This window comes from Cyphomyrmex costatus, unplaced genomic scaffold (genome assembly GCF_001594065.2).
Source record: "Cyphomyrmex costatus isolate MS0001 unplaced genomic scaffold, Ccosl1.0 scaffold70, whole genome shotgun sequence".
Lineage (NCBI taxonomy): Eukaryota > Metazoa > Arthropoda > Insecta > Hymenoptera > Formicidae > Cyphomyrmex > Cyphomyrmex costatus.
The window spans coordinates 1,925,338-1,941,520 of record NW_017280267.1 but is presented as its reverse complement, the minus strand read 5'-3'; the positions used below and the strand labels follow the sequence as shown (position 1 = coordinate 1,941,520).

Below are 16,183 nucleotides of genomic sequence, written 5' to 3'. Positions count from 1 at the left end.
AGAGAGAGAGAGAGAGAGAGAGAGAGAGAGAGAGAGAGAGAGAGAGTGTGTGTGTGTGTGTGTGTATTGTACAATGAAATTTAAAATTTTTTTATAAACTTTTATTTCATTTTTGGAATGTTCAAAATTTTTTTCGTAAATATTCTTTTTTTGTAAAATTTTTAGTGTTTTAATGATATATACAATTATATATAATATTAAGTGAAATAAACAAAAAATGTTTGAATACAAATAAAAGAGGAGAATACTATTTTTTCGATCAAAGCGAGTTTTGATATTTAGTAATATATGTGAATATATAAATACAATTATCAGTTCTATAGACTGTGCGCTGAATCGGTTTGTTGACTTAAAACACAATCATAAACTGAAATAATGATCTTACAATTAAGAGGCCTATTATGTAATTCTTAACGATTCTAACTGACTTTAATGATATCATTAAATTGTCGTTGCGAAATTTTTTTTATTGTATACAAAATATGCATAATAATGGTATCATTGTAGTCGTTGAGAATTACAGAATATGGGCCTCTAAATTCATTATATATATTCGATAATTTTATAATAAAATATATATACATATATATCTTTAACAAAATAAAAAGTACATTTAATTTTATTGAATATACATATAATAAAAACTGTATCCTATAAATAAAATATTAAAATTTCGAAACATTTATAAAAGAAAATTTGTCATGTAACATTATTCTAATGTATAACGTCATTATAAACAATTTAATTGTTTAGAATTGTAATTAATCTTAATTTTATTTACAGTTTCTGACTTATTTCCTTGGTATAGCTATATATTCGATCATGACATCAAAAATCATTTGAATTTTTTCTTGCAATATACATTGAAAAAAATTGGTTGGCGTATAAATTTTTATACGCTTTATTATAGATTTCTAACATGTTGGATAACAGGATAAAATGAACACACATGAAAGATGAGGAACATTGAATGAATAGTCCTTTTTACATGCAACACCAGTGTAATTCCTTTGAAATGTACGTCTTTTATAATACACAGGTATCGACAATTCTTTCTATTATCCCGGTTCACTGTACATCATTTCCTACGAAAGAAAACTTCTCCTTCCACTCCCTTCATTAGCTTCATTAACTTAAGAATTCAACTTATCAAAGCTTAATTTATTCTGAGATAGGACAAATTATAATGTTTCTAACCTTGTATTAATCAATCAACACAAAGAGAAATCTCGGTGACCTTATATGAAGTTTTACATGAAGTCTTGGTGATCTTGTATATTAATTTTTCTAACTTTCGTAACTGTCCTGATTTAAACATCTCTTATTACCTTTAAATTATTCATTTAACTTAATCATTTTTTTCGATTAATTTTCTAAATCATTTTTTCTTCCTTTCATGATGTTAATAAATCAATGTGATAAGGTAATGGTAATTTCATAAATGAATCTTTTCTGTGGTTTTGATTAATTAATAATTATATAACATAACATTATTTTTAAAATAGTTGCGAATTTCATTCTCAATAGAAGTGCTTTAGGGACATGAAAATAATTTTTATGCTTAGAGCCATAATTTAAACAGTCTTCAGCACTTGATCTATTAACATCCACTACTTGAAAGATGATTCAGTCACAATTTCAATCATCTGTATTTCCACCACTACTCGATCACCATAAGAACCTTATGAATTTCAGGTAGTCTTAGTGTGAGTTTATTACAGTTAGTCTTTTTTGCCTAGCACCTCAGGTGATCGCCAGAAGTCTAGCAGATGTCGGAAGTTGTCGGGGTGGCCGTCGGGCAAAACAATTCTGCCCTTGTGGACCCCGGGGCCTAGTCAGCCCTAGGCGTTCGATTCCTTGAGCGATTGCAATTTTTCCAGTTGATCCGGCTGCAGCTCGTCTGGAATGCTAGCTCTTCCTCCTACTAGCATTTTTCCTGGCGCAATTTCGTCCTCTTCCATAACCTCTGTGACTTCTTCTGTCACTTCTACCACTGTTCCCCTCGACTGAGAATTTTCGTTGGTGCTGGGACCAGATGTTGATTCCGCTTCGCTTCCAGAACTACTGCTGATTGGGAACGGTGCCGAGTCGGTTGGAAGTTCGTCAATTGTAGACTTTTCTTCAGCTTCTTCTCCCTCTTTCTCGTCCAAAATAACGGTTGGCTCTTCTTCTTCTTTACATTCGCTTTCATTCAATTCTGAAGCCGCAATTGAAACTTCAGGATCGTCTTTGGAGACATCTGCAGACTTTGCCGAGCTTTCTGGAGTTTCTTCTACTTCGGGGAAAGGATGCTCGATTTCTTCCATCGGAGTTGCGGCTGTAATTACAATCTGAGCCACTCCAAGACCGAAGTCGTCTTTTTGACTAGCAGATTTGAGATCTTCAGATTTAGGATCCTTTTCCGTCTATGAATCCAATAAATTTACTCTTCACATAAAGTAATTCTCCGTAACTTTATATATGAATCATGTATCTCATATATCACATTAGATTAATAAAAAAACAAAATAATTCATTGTAGACATAAAATTTTGTTTTGAAACAGAAAAAAGAATTTATTATTAAGACATAAGAAATATTAATAGTATAAATATATTAAACGTTTGATAAAAATAAATTGCATGCTTTCTGTAAAAAGAAAAATAAAATAAGATATCATTAATTATGCAGATATATGAACCACTCTTCGATGATCTTGACCTGTTGTCACGACATCATCCTGAGTAACCTTGAACAAATTTTAGCCATTGCTCGTTGATCGTTAAAAAATATTAAATTTTAAAGGACCTGTCAATATAACAACATAATACGAATCGAGGTTTATAGTTTAGCGCTGGATCTTAGTTACTTATATATAATTTCGCGTGAATTTATATACTGATATATATTGTCTTTCTAAATTGCGCGTCGAACAATTGTCGGTCTTGAAACGCAACTCTAATAAACTACCGCAGTACTATCACGAATTAAATTGATTAACGATTTAATAATTATTTGATGCTCTTTTGGGATTTTATATCGATCTTTAACGACATTAAAATCTGAAAACTAATAACTCTTATTGTGAAAAATATTAAATATTAAAATATACAAAAAAATATTAAATAATTAAATATAAATAAAAGACAATTGTTCGGCGCGCAATTTAGAAAAGACTACATATATCAGTATATAAATTCACACGAAATTATATATAAGCAACTAAGATCCAGCTAGATTGTTACAGGCTTCGATTCGTATTAATTAAAAGTTAACAAAAAAAGTTCATGAAAAAACCTAACATTAGGATATGACTGCATATCGATGAAACAATTTCCCCGCTTTAGCAGCGCAAAATATCTTTTTATATAATTTATATATTTTTAGAGCAGAGAATTTGTCCGATTTTTTACGCTTATATGTGGAATCTGACGACTACAATCTATATAGTGTGGAGATACGAAAATAATATTTTTGCGAAATATGCTTATTTGTAAATGTTATTCATGAAGCAAAGTCCAATATGAGAGTTTACAATTTTTTATACGAAAGTAAAAAATGGGTTGGGTTAATTTTGTCGGTAGTGGAGTTTCCCGTAGGGGGACGGAACCTACTGCATCCACGCATACATTTTTTACATACACAGCGAGATTCTACATGGGTTTACATGGGTATAACTTTCGTTATAGCAGAAATGATACGTTAATTTTTAAATTTTATCGTTACAACTTTTTAACGAACAACGAGCGACGGCTAAAATTTGTTATCACTCGAGGTCATGACCTTGACAACATATGTCAAGGTCATCAAAGGAAGGTTCGTATATCTACATAATTACTAAAATATTTAATATCTACAAATGATCTGTGACATTATACCAATTTACCTTATCACCCGATTCATCTGATATCTCCACGACTGTGCAGCAAGTCATAATATTTTATAGATTAAAATGAATAATTATACCTCCTATATTTCAACTATTATCATAGCCTACATTCCGAGTATTTTAATTTAATGTGGAAGCTCACCTAATATACCTGGCGTTTCATCTGGTTTCTCCTCTCCGAACTGTGAACCGTATTGATCCTTTTGATCTTGAGACAAATTTATCATGAATCCACTATCACCATTCACCATTGGCTTTCCTTCTTGCGATTCTACGTAATAACACACATACATACATACACACACGCACACACACACACACACACAAACACACACATATATATGTATATATTGTATATGTATATAATAGGTAGATAAATTCTTGTAATTATATATTATATAGATATAAGCAATATACAGGATGTCTTAATAATTATTACCTTAAATATCTTTAAATCTGTAAGATTCAGAGGCAAATTTATATAACCAAAATTGTACGATATACTGGACAAAAATTATCATATAATAACCCTCTTTCCAGTAAACTTTGAATATAACTGTTACATAACATAACATAAATATATACGTATGTTTATAACTATTACATAATACAAATGTAAATGATATATAATATACATATATTTATATTTATATAATGTAACAAGTTGTGTTATGGTTTACTGGGTTTATATCGTGCAACTTTGATTAAATAAATTTTCTTCTGAATTTTTTATAGATTCGTAGATATTTAAGGTGATAACAGTTATTGAAACATCCTGTAAGAAAATAATATGTATAAATAAAAATAGTTGTGTAATTACCATCCATTTGAACAAATTCATCTTCTAGCAAAAATTCTGGCGCGATTTCCGGTGGGGTAAAGACTGGTGGAGCGGAACTCGGTGGTGTTATATTCTCCTGAAATAACAAAAAATTGTTATATCACTTTTCAGTCACAAAATTAGTTATAAACTATTATTTGATTTATTCACAGAGAAAAATAATACATAATGTCAATGTGAGCTGATACGGTTGACTATGTGTGATGAAACGCGTATATTAATTAAATAACAAATTACAGACGTTCCAACATCTCTCTAATCGGATGCCTAAATTATTATAGAATGCATTAAATTATTATATTGCTTGTTGATTTAATTTGTAATATTTCTATATACAGTAGATCAATTGCAGTAGTCTCCTAAATTCGAAAAAAAAATTTTACATAATATGATTCCCGTTTTTCATTAAAAATATTAAGATAACGATAATTATAGTACGTAAAAATTTTATATATATATATATACACACACATACATATAGATAATTTCTCACCTGTGGGGTCAGAGGACATCCGTCCGGACCGCAAGGTTCCACGACGAGAGAGGGGAAGAGACCTTGCTGATCTCTTAACTCGCCTTCCCACCAACCGTCGTCTACATCATGTGGTTCTTTTTTTAGTACTTTGACAATGTCGCCTTCCAAAAAGCTCAGCTCTTCATCGCACGTTGCGTCGTAATCGTAGAGTGCGATACAGTATTGCTCCATTTCTATAATATACATATCGTGCTATTTATCATTTCTAAATATTTAAAATGTAAGATCCTGTTAAAATAAACAAAAGTTATAAACGAATCGAATTTTCTAACGTACCTCCAACGTGATTTTGTATTATGGCGTCTGAAGCGGCACTTTGCAAAGTAGCATCAGGGTCGACGGCGTCATGATCGTCAATGGTATAGTCGACGGATGAGAAGGAAATCTGCTGGACCAGACCTGGACCCTGCGAAGTAAGACCGGTGGTGGTTTCGGGCTCTCTTTCTACATCGAGATAGTTCTGGGGAACGAAACCTTCTTCTCCTCGGTAATTTCTTGCTTTTAACCATCCATCACCGTCGCCTTCGCCGACCACATCCAGTTGTTCGCTTTCCACGATGGAAAGCTCATCGGGATTTTGTGCCTAAAAAAATTTATCCGTTTTTACAGAATATATCAAAGTATCACTTTAATCAAAGATATTTCTGAGATGTATGCTGTTTAATTTTCTGTAATCAATACTCGTGTACTTATTCTATAAAACATAATTCTACAGAATCGCTTACTGTATAGGAGTATAGAGCAGTACACTTGTATATAGGTTGATTAGAAGGCATCTCTGGTGTCTCGTGCGTCATCTCCTGCTCATCTTTCTCTTCGTTGTCCCAATTAACTGCCGTAGGATCATCCCAGCCTGCCGTTAGCTGCTCTATTCGTTGCTTCTCCTGCTCCAGCAATGCTAAAAAATCATATTTGTGATATTTTCTACATAGTACATTTAAAGTTATAATGTAACTAATTAATGTGGATAATAAAAATTTAATGCAAATAAGTAAAGAGTGCCTTATTTTTTGTCGAAGCTGGATCTACGTAAATACTTAGAAAATTCATGTGTGAAAATTATTTGCGTACCATCAACCTCGGCACTATCATGCCTCTGCCTCTCTTCAATTTCTTCTTCCTGCTGAGATGCATTCTTTCCAGGTCGCTCCAAAGTAGTTAAATCACTTCCGCCATCGCCATCGCTATCGTAGAATGAATCTGATGACGGATGTTCCTAAAAGAAATATCATATACAGATACTTTTTGTTATATTAAAATTAGAAGCATTTTATGCATAATTTCTTTTTATATATTCTTTTTGACTCTTGCATTATAATTATAATTTAATAAACGCAATTATTATCAAATTCTCTGTTAAGACTATTGAATTCTATTATTAAGTTCTCTGTTAAGACTATTGAATTCTATTATTAAGGCTGACATTATATATATATATGTATGTATGTATATAAACGTAGAAAAATATACAATTTAAAAAATGTAGAAAATACTTTTAGATACATTATATTACATAAATAAAATAATAAATAGCACTTAGTGCGCAATTATAATAATTGAATACAATTTTAATTAGATAATCTTACATTTAAATTAAATCTGGACGCATTTCGATTTAATTTAAAGTCATTTTCAACAGTAATAGTTTCAATTTAACTGATTCATTTTGCGTATCTAATTAAAGTTATATTCAATTATTATAATTGCACACTAATTACTGTGTAGACTCCTATTTTCCTTTATATTTTTCTCTTGAATTTGTCAAATATTGAGAAGTCTTATAAAATTCTTAATTGTTGTTAAAAAATATATAATACATTTTACAAACGAAATTATTATTATATTTTATTCGTGTACGATTTTAGCGATTTTAATGATAATACTTCAAAGGCAGTGCAAGAACGAAGCAAAAACGAGTATATCTCTACAGGACTCTTTTTTTTAGTTTATCGATATCCTACGTTTCTCTACGATCCTTTACGCACTTCCAAAGTTTTGACATTCTGGATAAATTTCGGACACTCTGTATAAATATACTGGCAGACTATCTCTATTTTTGTTAGAAAAAAATTAGGCGAATTGAACGTTATATGCATTTTAATCATTACCGCTGCACCAGATGCATCTGTTCGAACGGAGAGAGAACTGGCCGAACGTGGCATATCCTGAACGCTGAGAGTTTCAGCCTCTTGCAAAAATTCATCTACATTCACTACAAAATACAAAGCAGGACCAAATGTGTATAAAGTATATTTTAAAAAAGACAGTCTCATTTTTATTAAATATAAAAAATACAAACCTCCACCGTGTCGAAGACATTCTATCCTCGCTTCTGCCTTAAGTTTTGCTGTCTGTTAGAACAAGGATATAAATTATATGTATGTGTGGCACATTATTATTCATTGTTATAATTATCATAATTTAATTTTTGGATGTACAGTCTTAAATATTAGTATAAAGTATCTTTAATTTATTGTGCTTTCTTAAAACAATGGTAAAGAAAACTTAACAAAATTTTATAAAATAGTTATAAGAATATGTATTATTCTTCAATAAAACTGTTAATTTATTTTTGTTAGATATAGAATGTTTACGTCAATTTGTAAGGGTGCTTTATACTTATGATCAAATATAAATAAATAATTTTCTTTTTTTCTTCTGAATAAAAGATAAGTCCTGTACCTCCGCTCGTCGAACAGAGTGCTTTAATTCATCAATTTTAGTATCTAAATCTGGACCATTAGGATCGTTCGGATCAGTCTGAAAAAAAAAAACGAAACAAATTAGAAAGTCTTACAACTTATACACACAGATGTTAATTTAAACCCTAGAACAGACATATGTCAGGATTGCGTTTTAAAAGTCTAAAAAATCAATTCGGTGCTTAATTTTCATGATATGATATATGTAGTATCGAATAATTTAAGCACTTAAGATTCATCTTCGATTATTAAAGACTTTTATTTTTTATTTGTTGTGTATTCACATGTGCGGTCCAATAAGTTTCTTTCTTCAATATCATCCTTGATAGTAAATCCTGCGAAAACAAATTTTGAGCAGACTGCTACTAATTCTTGACTGCAGAAAAAAAGTAACAAATTGTACATAGAGTTCGTAGTATTTGACATTGTCATTAAATTGTTATCAGAAATATGACAAAGCCTGCTAGACACGCTATACCAGCAGATTTTGATGACAGAAACTGAATAAAATCCTAAACATAATCTGATGGTAGATTGAGAGCAAATTTAAAGTTGCTTAATAAAATCTATGTCCAAATACAGACACAGATGGCTATATGGTTTTGTAGTCAAAATCTAATCAAATTTGCTGCCTATTTGACCTCAAATTTTTAACATTTTGCCCATTTCAGGAACAGAGTAAAATATTATAATCATGTTAATCCTAGTTGTACACATTGGTGTCCCAGTATAATTTGCTAAATCGAGATTTTTTCACGTTTCTAAATTCTTCTTTAAAACAGTGTGTATAGCTGGAGTTAAAGATAATATCTTTTTTCATGACATCCAAATGACACGAACCTTCTGACCAGCCTCTTTAAGTTGGTATAATACTTGAAGTTTCCGGTTATTTTCACGAATGCTGCTAACCTCACGGGCAATTTTCGTCGACCAGCGACGCGCTTCTTTGCCCAATGTCATCGCCGCTGCATGATCGGCAGTTATCCTACATTCATCAAAAATATCATCCAGATCATGTTTTAGTTATGTCGTTGTTGTAGCAAATAAATGATATGATATATATTTATATAAAAATGCTTTATAATATATAAAAAGAACTGATCTACAAACCTTTCTACCGGATCGCTATCGCAAGGCTCAAAATCGTATTGAATATGTTGCTTTAAAACAGGATAGTATAAACAGCAACACTGAATATTGTACTCCCTCGTGAGCTGGAATTCGACATAACTTGTTCTTTCCTCGTTGTAATAAAAAATCCCAGACAGTAGACAATATTTATGAAATATTTACAAAATATTTAGAAAACTTATTTTAAATATTTAAAAAATATTTTTATAGCCCTAGATTGCACAGATTACAAACATTTATTATAAATATTATAAAATATTTATTGTGAATATTGTAGTAAATACTACGAAAGTACTATGAAAGTAATTGATAAGACATTAGATTCCAAGTAAAAAATATTAACTAGAAGTATTTATTTGTATTTATCATGCACATTATATAAAATATTTATATAACATTTCAAAAAATGAATAGTAATAAATATTTATCATAAATATTCTGTGCTGTCTGGAATGAACATTTTTTTAATAATATCAATACGATAAAGATATTAAAAAGATATAAATCTCGGAATAAGTGAATAATACAAAAATTAAAATAAATGATAAAATAATATTATTGGACTACTCTATTCTAATATTAAATGTTTAGACGTACCTGCTGAGCTTGATCGCGAATCTTGCCGAAGCTATTTTGAGTAGCTAGACAAGTAAGTAACTCCGTGCGTCCCATCAGCGTTAAGTATTCAGCTACCTTGTCGTAAACTCCTTGCTCCAAATGCTAAGTAACGCAAAGAAAAGAAAAAAAACATTAGAAATCTTAGATCTGATATAAAAATTATGATTTTATGACATGGAACAAGGAGAAATCTTAGAAAAATTATATAAAGGAAATTTTTTGCCAAAATCTGGCGTAAATTTTCTTTAATATCATTTTTTAGAATTTTTACATAAACTTTAACATTTTTTCAGAAATGCTGAAATGGTTCACATCTTTTCTAGAATTTTTTATATATATTTGTATTCTGAAATATATTCTAAGATTTCTAATTCTATAATTCTCAAAGAAAATATTAAATCTCAGAAAATTTAATTATAAGTATTTTTCAAAAATCTTCATTTTAAAATATGACATAAAAAAAATTATATTATCAGATACATGAAAGTTTCTTTTACCATGTCAGAGAATTGATATATTAATGCATACAGAATAAGATACTGGAAACTTGCCTTGACTTAGAAAGAGTTCAAATTACACAATTTAATATGGAATTGAACGCTCAATATTTTATGATCTTACTTACTCATCACCAATACCATTGTAGAGAACTTACCTGCATGGTGGTTTGTAAATCGATTACAAAATATCGGTTCTGATGGGCATTGGCCGCAGCGAGGGCTAATAGATAATCATTACGAGCACCAGTTGATTTCTCTTCTAAAGCGTCTCGCTTCGAACTCACCTGACAATTGCAAATGAGATTAATTCAAAGCTTAACTTTTGTTATCGCGTTAAATGTATGTAAAATTGACTTTCTTCTATTAAATTAATTTAATTAGAAGAAATGTACTATTATTACTAAGAAATGTACATTTATTATTAACTAAATTAAATTTATAATTATATTAACAGAGTAAGTATTGCTATAGTAATTTAAATTTTTTTAAAGAATAATAAAGAAAATTAACGAATTCTATTAATTTTATTATTATTATTATTATTCTATATTAAAATATTTAAAGAGTAACATATATATATTTAAATATAAAAATATTATTACATTTATAAAAAATCTGATTAAATATAATTAAATATAAAATCTAAAAAAATCATATGCAATAATTTACATTTCAAAATATCTGCAATAATTGATTTATTTTTATGATAAGGTCATATACCTTGGCGCTATTTTTCTGCAAAGACGTTATCGACTGGAAGAAGGAACCTTTCTTCTTCTTCAGTCTGAAATCGATTGAACATGAAATAATACACATTCACAATTATGTGGCTTGTACAGTTAATCAATGATAATATATGTACAAAAAGAACAAATTGTCATAAAGTTGCAAAAATTGTTGGAAAAAAGAAAATATATATTAGATATAAAAATTTCTTATTAAATACATTAAAGTTTATGGTTTATAAGAAGTTTTTAAGAATTATATAAATCTTCGTAAAATTTTTTCGTAAAAATACTTCGTAATTAAGAAAGACGACGATTTAAACAGATAAGCAAAATTTAATGTACATACTTTTCTTCAATATCTTTTGCTTTGTCGCGTACATCGTGTGCACTGTGTTCTTCGTCAAAGTACAATTTCTTCGTTTTGTCGACGTCTTGTACGCATATTTGGAGTTCCTTTTGTACTATCAGTAATTGGTCGATTGCCTAGAAAATCATTTATTACAAAAATTGATGCAATATGCCATAAATACACATAGCACTTGTAATATATATATATACATATATATACATATCACACGCAAGAAAATATATATAGATATATAGTATATACCAAGCAAATAATAATTACAAATTATATAATCCAGGCAACTCAGAATATTTATGATAAATATCTATTACTATTCATGTTTTAAAATGTTTTATAAATATTTTATACATATATATATTTAAAGTAAATTAAATTAAAATTAAAATTTTATATAAAGCTTTATTCAAAATATTATTAAAACATATATGGATAATTTTTGAATAGATAACTAAATATTTTATGTAATATTTATGAGAAATACAAATAAGTATTTCTAATAAATATTTTTTACTTATATTATTATGTCTCATATTAAGTATTTTTATAGCGTTCACTATAACATTTACAATAAATTTCTTATACTAAATGTTTATAATCTGTGCAATTTAAGACCACAAAAATATTTACAAAATATTAAAAATGAATCTTATAAATATATTTATAAATATTTTATTTTATAAACATTTTATAAATATTGTGTGCTGTTTAGGAAATATTTATATAAATTACATTTATGTAAACGGCTATTACGAAATTTTTTTATATGTACAAATTTATTTAAAACAAAAATCTTTTTCTAAAAATTTCTAAGATTGTTTTCTTTTCAACTTACTGTCTTTATATTTGTATATTGAATAATACAATGTAAATGTAGATATATATCATATTAATTGTTAATCAATTTAATTCGTGATAGTACTACGATATGCGTTTCAAGACAGACAATTGTTCGGCGCGCAGTTTGGAAAAACTACACATATTAATATAATATATAAATTCACGCGAAATTACATACATAAGTAACTAAAATCCAAAGTAGACTGTTATAGGCTTCGTATTCGTATTAGTTATGTTCGTACATTGACGATCTTTAGATATGAATAATGAATATTGTATATATTATATTAATTTATGACAAAATCAGTACCTTTTTAGAGATTTGTAATTTGTGCATTTTGAGACTCTTAGCATCGTCGGCGATTTGCTGCTGGAAGACCTCGACAGCGGCGAGGCGTGCGCGTGCCAGCTTCTCGTTCTCCTCCAGCACAGTTCGCCATACGTTCCACATGTTCCTACAATCATTCGACCGCCCGTCAGCGGATTGCCATTTACCTATGACCCTTCTTCTCCTTGGCAAACTTCCCCCGATCGATAAACAGCCGCGAATTGAAACCAATACAATTCCGTAGAGGTCAAATTCCCGTGCTTATGGTACGCAAAACTAATTCTTATCTTTATTAAATTATATCGAATGATTTTTCATTCGCCCCTTGGTTACACACAATAACGTATAAAAAAGTTGATATACATATTAATTAAGTCAATTAATTATCAGAAATTAATAACAACTATAAATTTTATGTAAACGTAGATTATAAAAAAATAAATTTTGTTTTAAATTAAATATCAATATATTTTATCAAACTAAATATTAATCTGTAATCTTATTAAATATTTTAAATGTGCAAAAATATAATAATTATTATGATATAAGATTTTCCGTAATATGTCATACAAAAAGAAATAAAAGTTACATATTTGTGCAGATTTTCGTTTTTCATGCACTAATTACCATTTCTCTTCTGCTCCATCGACTTTGAGATCTGGTATGTTCGGTATCTTCTTATTTAAATATGCAGATGATATTTTGAGTAGCGCCTGGAAAGTAATATGTCAAAATATCATAGTTATAAAAAAATCTCTCAAACGTTAAGAAATCTAAAAGATGAAATTTTACTCTTAAAGATTGAAGACACCCTTTTTTAAGCTTGGCTCAATTTTCACTCTTTAAATTGAGATTCCACTCCAAAAAATTTAGAGTTAATAATAATAAATACTAGACAGATACAATATTTCCTTACCTCAGAGTATGATTTTTCGATGGCAGATTTTTTTATCGTGAAATTACTGAAAAAAATAAATAATACCGCTTACATTTAATTATTAAAACCATTTTTTTTAATTTAAATTTATTATTATATGCAATTTTAAAATAATAATGATTATATATACACAGAAGTCTTTAAAATATAAAATTATTCCCGAATTGTAAGCTTTTTTTAAAACACTATTGTAGCAATTATTACACAACTTATAATACTATTGTTTAATGATATTTATACAGTAATCTCACCGTATATCTTCCAAAAGATCGCACTCATGCTGATTTTTTGCCTGTACTTTTGCCGCTTGCTCCGTGTGCACATTTTTCAGAAATTTCGCGTAGTTACCCTTGTAATCAAACGAAAATGAATCAATTTAATAAGTAAATGTTTATATATCATATAAATATTTTATACATATATTTCATATACATATATATAATAGACTAAATGTTCTATATAACATATATAGCAAACATAAATATTTTTTACTTAGATTATAATGTCTTATTAAATGTATATTTTCATAATTTCATCACATAATATCATTTACTATCATAAATATTTCATAATTTTTATAATAGATATCTATAATTTGTGCAATTTAAGATCACAAAATATTTAGAAGGTATTAAAAATAAATCTTACAAATATTTTGTAAATATATATACATATATATATATATTCTATAAATATCGGGTGCTGTCTGGACAAGTCTTTTATTTTTTATAATTAATCATATTCATTTCTCTCTTTCCTCTTTTCTCTCTTTCACTTCTCACTTAAAGTGTAAATTGAAAATCAATGATAATCAATGACATAAAGCAGTTTTAATATCACATATGAAACGGTATTTCCAGCTTTCCTTGGTAAAGAATTTCTTAATCGTCTATATATGAATGCATATATATACATATACATGGATGAACAAGAAATTCTTCTTCTGTAAGAAGCAAATACTGCTCTACAACTCGAAATTAATCGTATTTTCCAAAACACAATTACGAATTACGATTAAATATATTTCATAAATAATTATAATTATTTAAAATTACATAATTATCATCAATATACGAGAATTAAATGTAAATCCATAGAATAATTATAAACTAGCATTTATAATAATTACTGTTAATAACGTTTATATTATACATTTAGTAATTTAACACGTATTATCATTCAGAAATACACGTTGCTCAAGTCTTTTTGCCAAAATCGATAAAAACATTTCCTTGAGATTATACTATCACTCTGCCATTTTTTAAAATTCCTATGTAATTTCGTAAATCTTCCAGATGTATGTGCTGTTTTAACACTAAACGTACAAGACAATATCGGAACTATATATTAAAGATTGCTCGCGAAATCATGACATGAGGGTGTTAATAGCGATTATATTGGACACGCATTATCTTTTGCTTATTTGTCTCTACGTTTCATTAATTCTAGTTCCTTCCCACCCTCTGTTTCTTTCTTTAAAGAGCATCCTTCTTTGAACTAACAATTACGATCACATAATTTCACAGAATTTCAATTTTAATGTAATTATTAAGTATATCCCTCTAGCTATCATTCCATTATTTACGTATTATTTTTTTTATTCTGAGAATAATACATATTTAATATTATTTTCACGGATCTCACATTATTAATTTTATCATCAACATTAATTTATTGGTAAATTAAAATTGTTGCAACAGTTCTCCAAAATCTTTTGACCTTTCGTTTTCTAAGAAAAAAAAACATGGATCTTTGAATTGAAATATTTGTGCATTTTATTACCATATTATAATTTTTATGCTTTTTATTAATTATTAATTTATGCTTTTTGTTTTATATTATTTATTATTTAATAAAAATATTAAAAACAGTATTATTTTACTTTTTATATATTTTATAGAGATTAGAAAATGAAAATTCAAGTTTATTTTTTTACACAATCTCAGCATAGAAAAACGATAATTTAACTAATATAAAAGGTTTCAATTTAACTAATACAAAAGGTTTCAATTTTCTTGCGTAACTATAACGCAAGAAGATAATTCTTGTGTTTCAGATACACCTGACGTAAAAATGTTTCTCTCCTACCTACAAGCATAAAAAGTCAACTCTAAGATTACAGGGAGTTACAACCCTGGTTGAGAGCGAGTCCTCGAGTAGGCAATGACTTCCTCTTACTTTTCTCGGTGGTGGTTGCATGCTGAAGCGAGTTTTTCCCGCAGCGCCGGGGGTAGAGGAGGAGGAGGGGCAATTTTGCTCTCACTTGCCCTCGCTCACTCGCGACTCACCCTCTATGCGCACACACCCCACGCACGCACCCTCGTCGTGCACCTTTCGCGCGTCCGTACGCTACTGATCTCCTGCCCTCCTGAGGCCACCGCCGGGGGTAGTACGTCCCTTATTGATCGTTCAACCCTCTGATAGCGCCTGCGCCTCCCCCGGGTCGGCGAACGACTTCCTTTCTAACGACCTACTAAGCCTCGAAAAGAGAGATGAGAAGAGCAGATAAGGGAAAGGGATTGATTAGAAGTCCTCATGATGAGAACTTCTTTTAAACCACTATAAATAGTCATTTAACGTGTTAAAAATAGATTTGATTAACTGTACTAAAATATACTTGACAAAGTAATGATGATATTCTATTTCATAGATGAGGATGAAAGCTCCATCTAGAATGTTGTGTCTATGCGCGCATCAATATTTTTACAGTTTTTTTATACATATTCTTTAATTTTTTCTCAAAAACATGAACATTGTGAAATTAAGAATTAAAGTTGGATATAAAAAGCAA

The 16,183-nt window shown here is 29.0% G+C and overlaps 2 protein-coding genes across 2 annotated transcripts in view; one reads left to right on the top strand and one right to left on the bottom strand.

Annotated features, from left to right (window-relative positions):
* scu (hydroxysteroid 17-beta dehydrogenase 10) overlaps positions 1 to 955 on the top strand; it is a 4,569-nt gene extending 3,614 nt beyond the window's left edge. Inside the window, exon 5 of the mRNA XM_018548212.1 lies at positions 911 to 955. Coding sequence (XP_018403714.1) covers positions 911 to 943 — 33 coding nt within the window. The 3' untranslated portion in view covers positions 944 to 955. The remainder of the gene's footprint in view (positions 1 to 910) is intronic.
* Positions 956 to 1,818: 863 nt separating this feature from the next.
* Positions 1,819 to 16,183, bottom strand: part of LOC108780484 (uncharacterized) — a 29,625-nt gene continuing 15,260 nt past the window's right edge. The window contains exons 9-28 of the mRNA XM_018548214.1: positions 13,372 to 13,417; positions 13,083 to 13,168; positions 12,438 to 12,582; positions 11,270 to 11,406; positions 10,916 to 10,979; positions 10,351 to 10,479; positions 9,675 to 9,797; positions 9,057 to 9,160; positions 8,787 to 8,931; positions 7,927 to 8,004; positions 7,544 to 7,595; positions 7,353 to 7,456; positions 6,316 to 6,460; positions 5,970 to 6,142; positions 5,521 to 5,827; positions 5,203 to 5,417; positions 4,689 to 4,785; positions 4,011 to 4,139; positions 3,866 to 3,897; positions 1,819 to 2,405 (exon numbers count right to left, since the gene is read on the bottom strand). Of these exons, the coding sequence (XP_018403716.1) occupies positions 1,842 to 2,405; positions 3,866 to 3,897; positions 4,011 to 4,139; positions 4,689 to 4,785; positions 5,203 to 5,417; positions 5,521 to 5,827; positions 5,970 to 6,142; positions 6,316 to 6,460; positions 7,353 to 7,456; positions 7,544 to 7,595; positions 7,927 to 8,004; positions 8,787 to 8,931; positions 9,057 to 9,160; positions 9,675 to 9,797; positions 10,351 to 10,479; positions 10,916 to 10,979; positions 11,270 to 11,406; positions 12,438 to 12,582; positions 13,083 to 13,168; positions 13,372 to 13,417 (2,875 nt within the window). The 3' untranslated portion in view covers positions 1,819 to 1,841. The remainder of the gene's footprint in view (positions 2,406 to 3,865; positions 3,898 to 4,010; positions 4,140 to 4,688; positions 4,786 to 5,202; positions 5,418 to 5,520; positions 5,828 to 5,969; positions 6,143 to 6,315; positions 6,461 to 7,352; positions 7,457 to 7,543; positions 7,596 to 7,926; positions 8,005 to 8,786; positions 8,932 to 9,056; positions 9,161 to 9,674; positions 9,798 to 10,350; positions 10,480 to 10,915; positions 10,980 to 11,269; positions 11,407 to 12,437; positions 12,583 to 13,082; positions 13,169 to 13,371; positions 13,418 to 16,183) is intronic.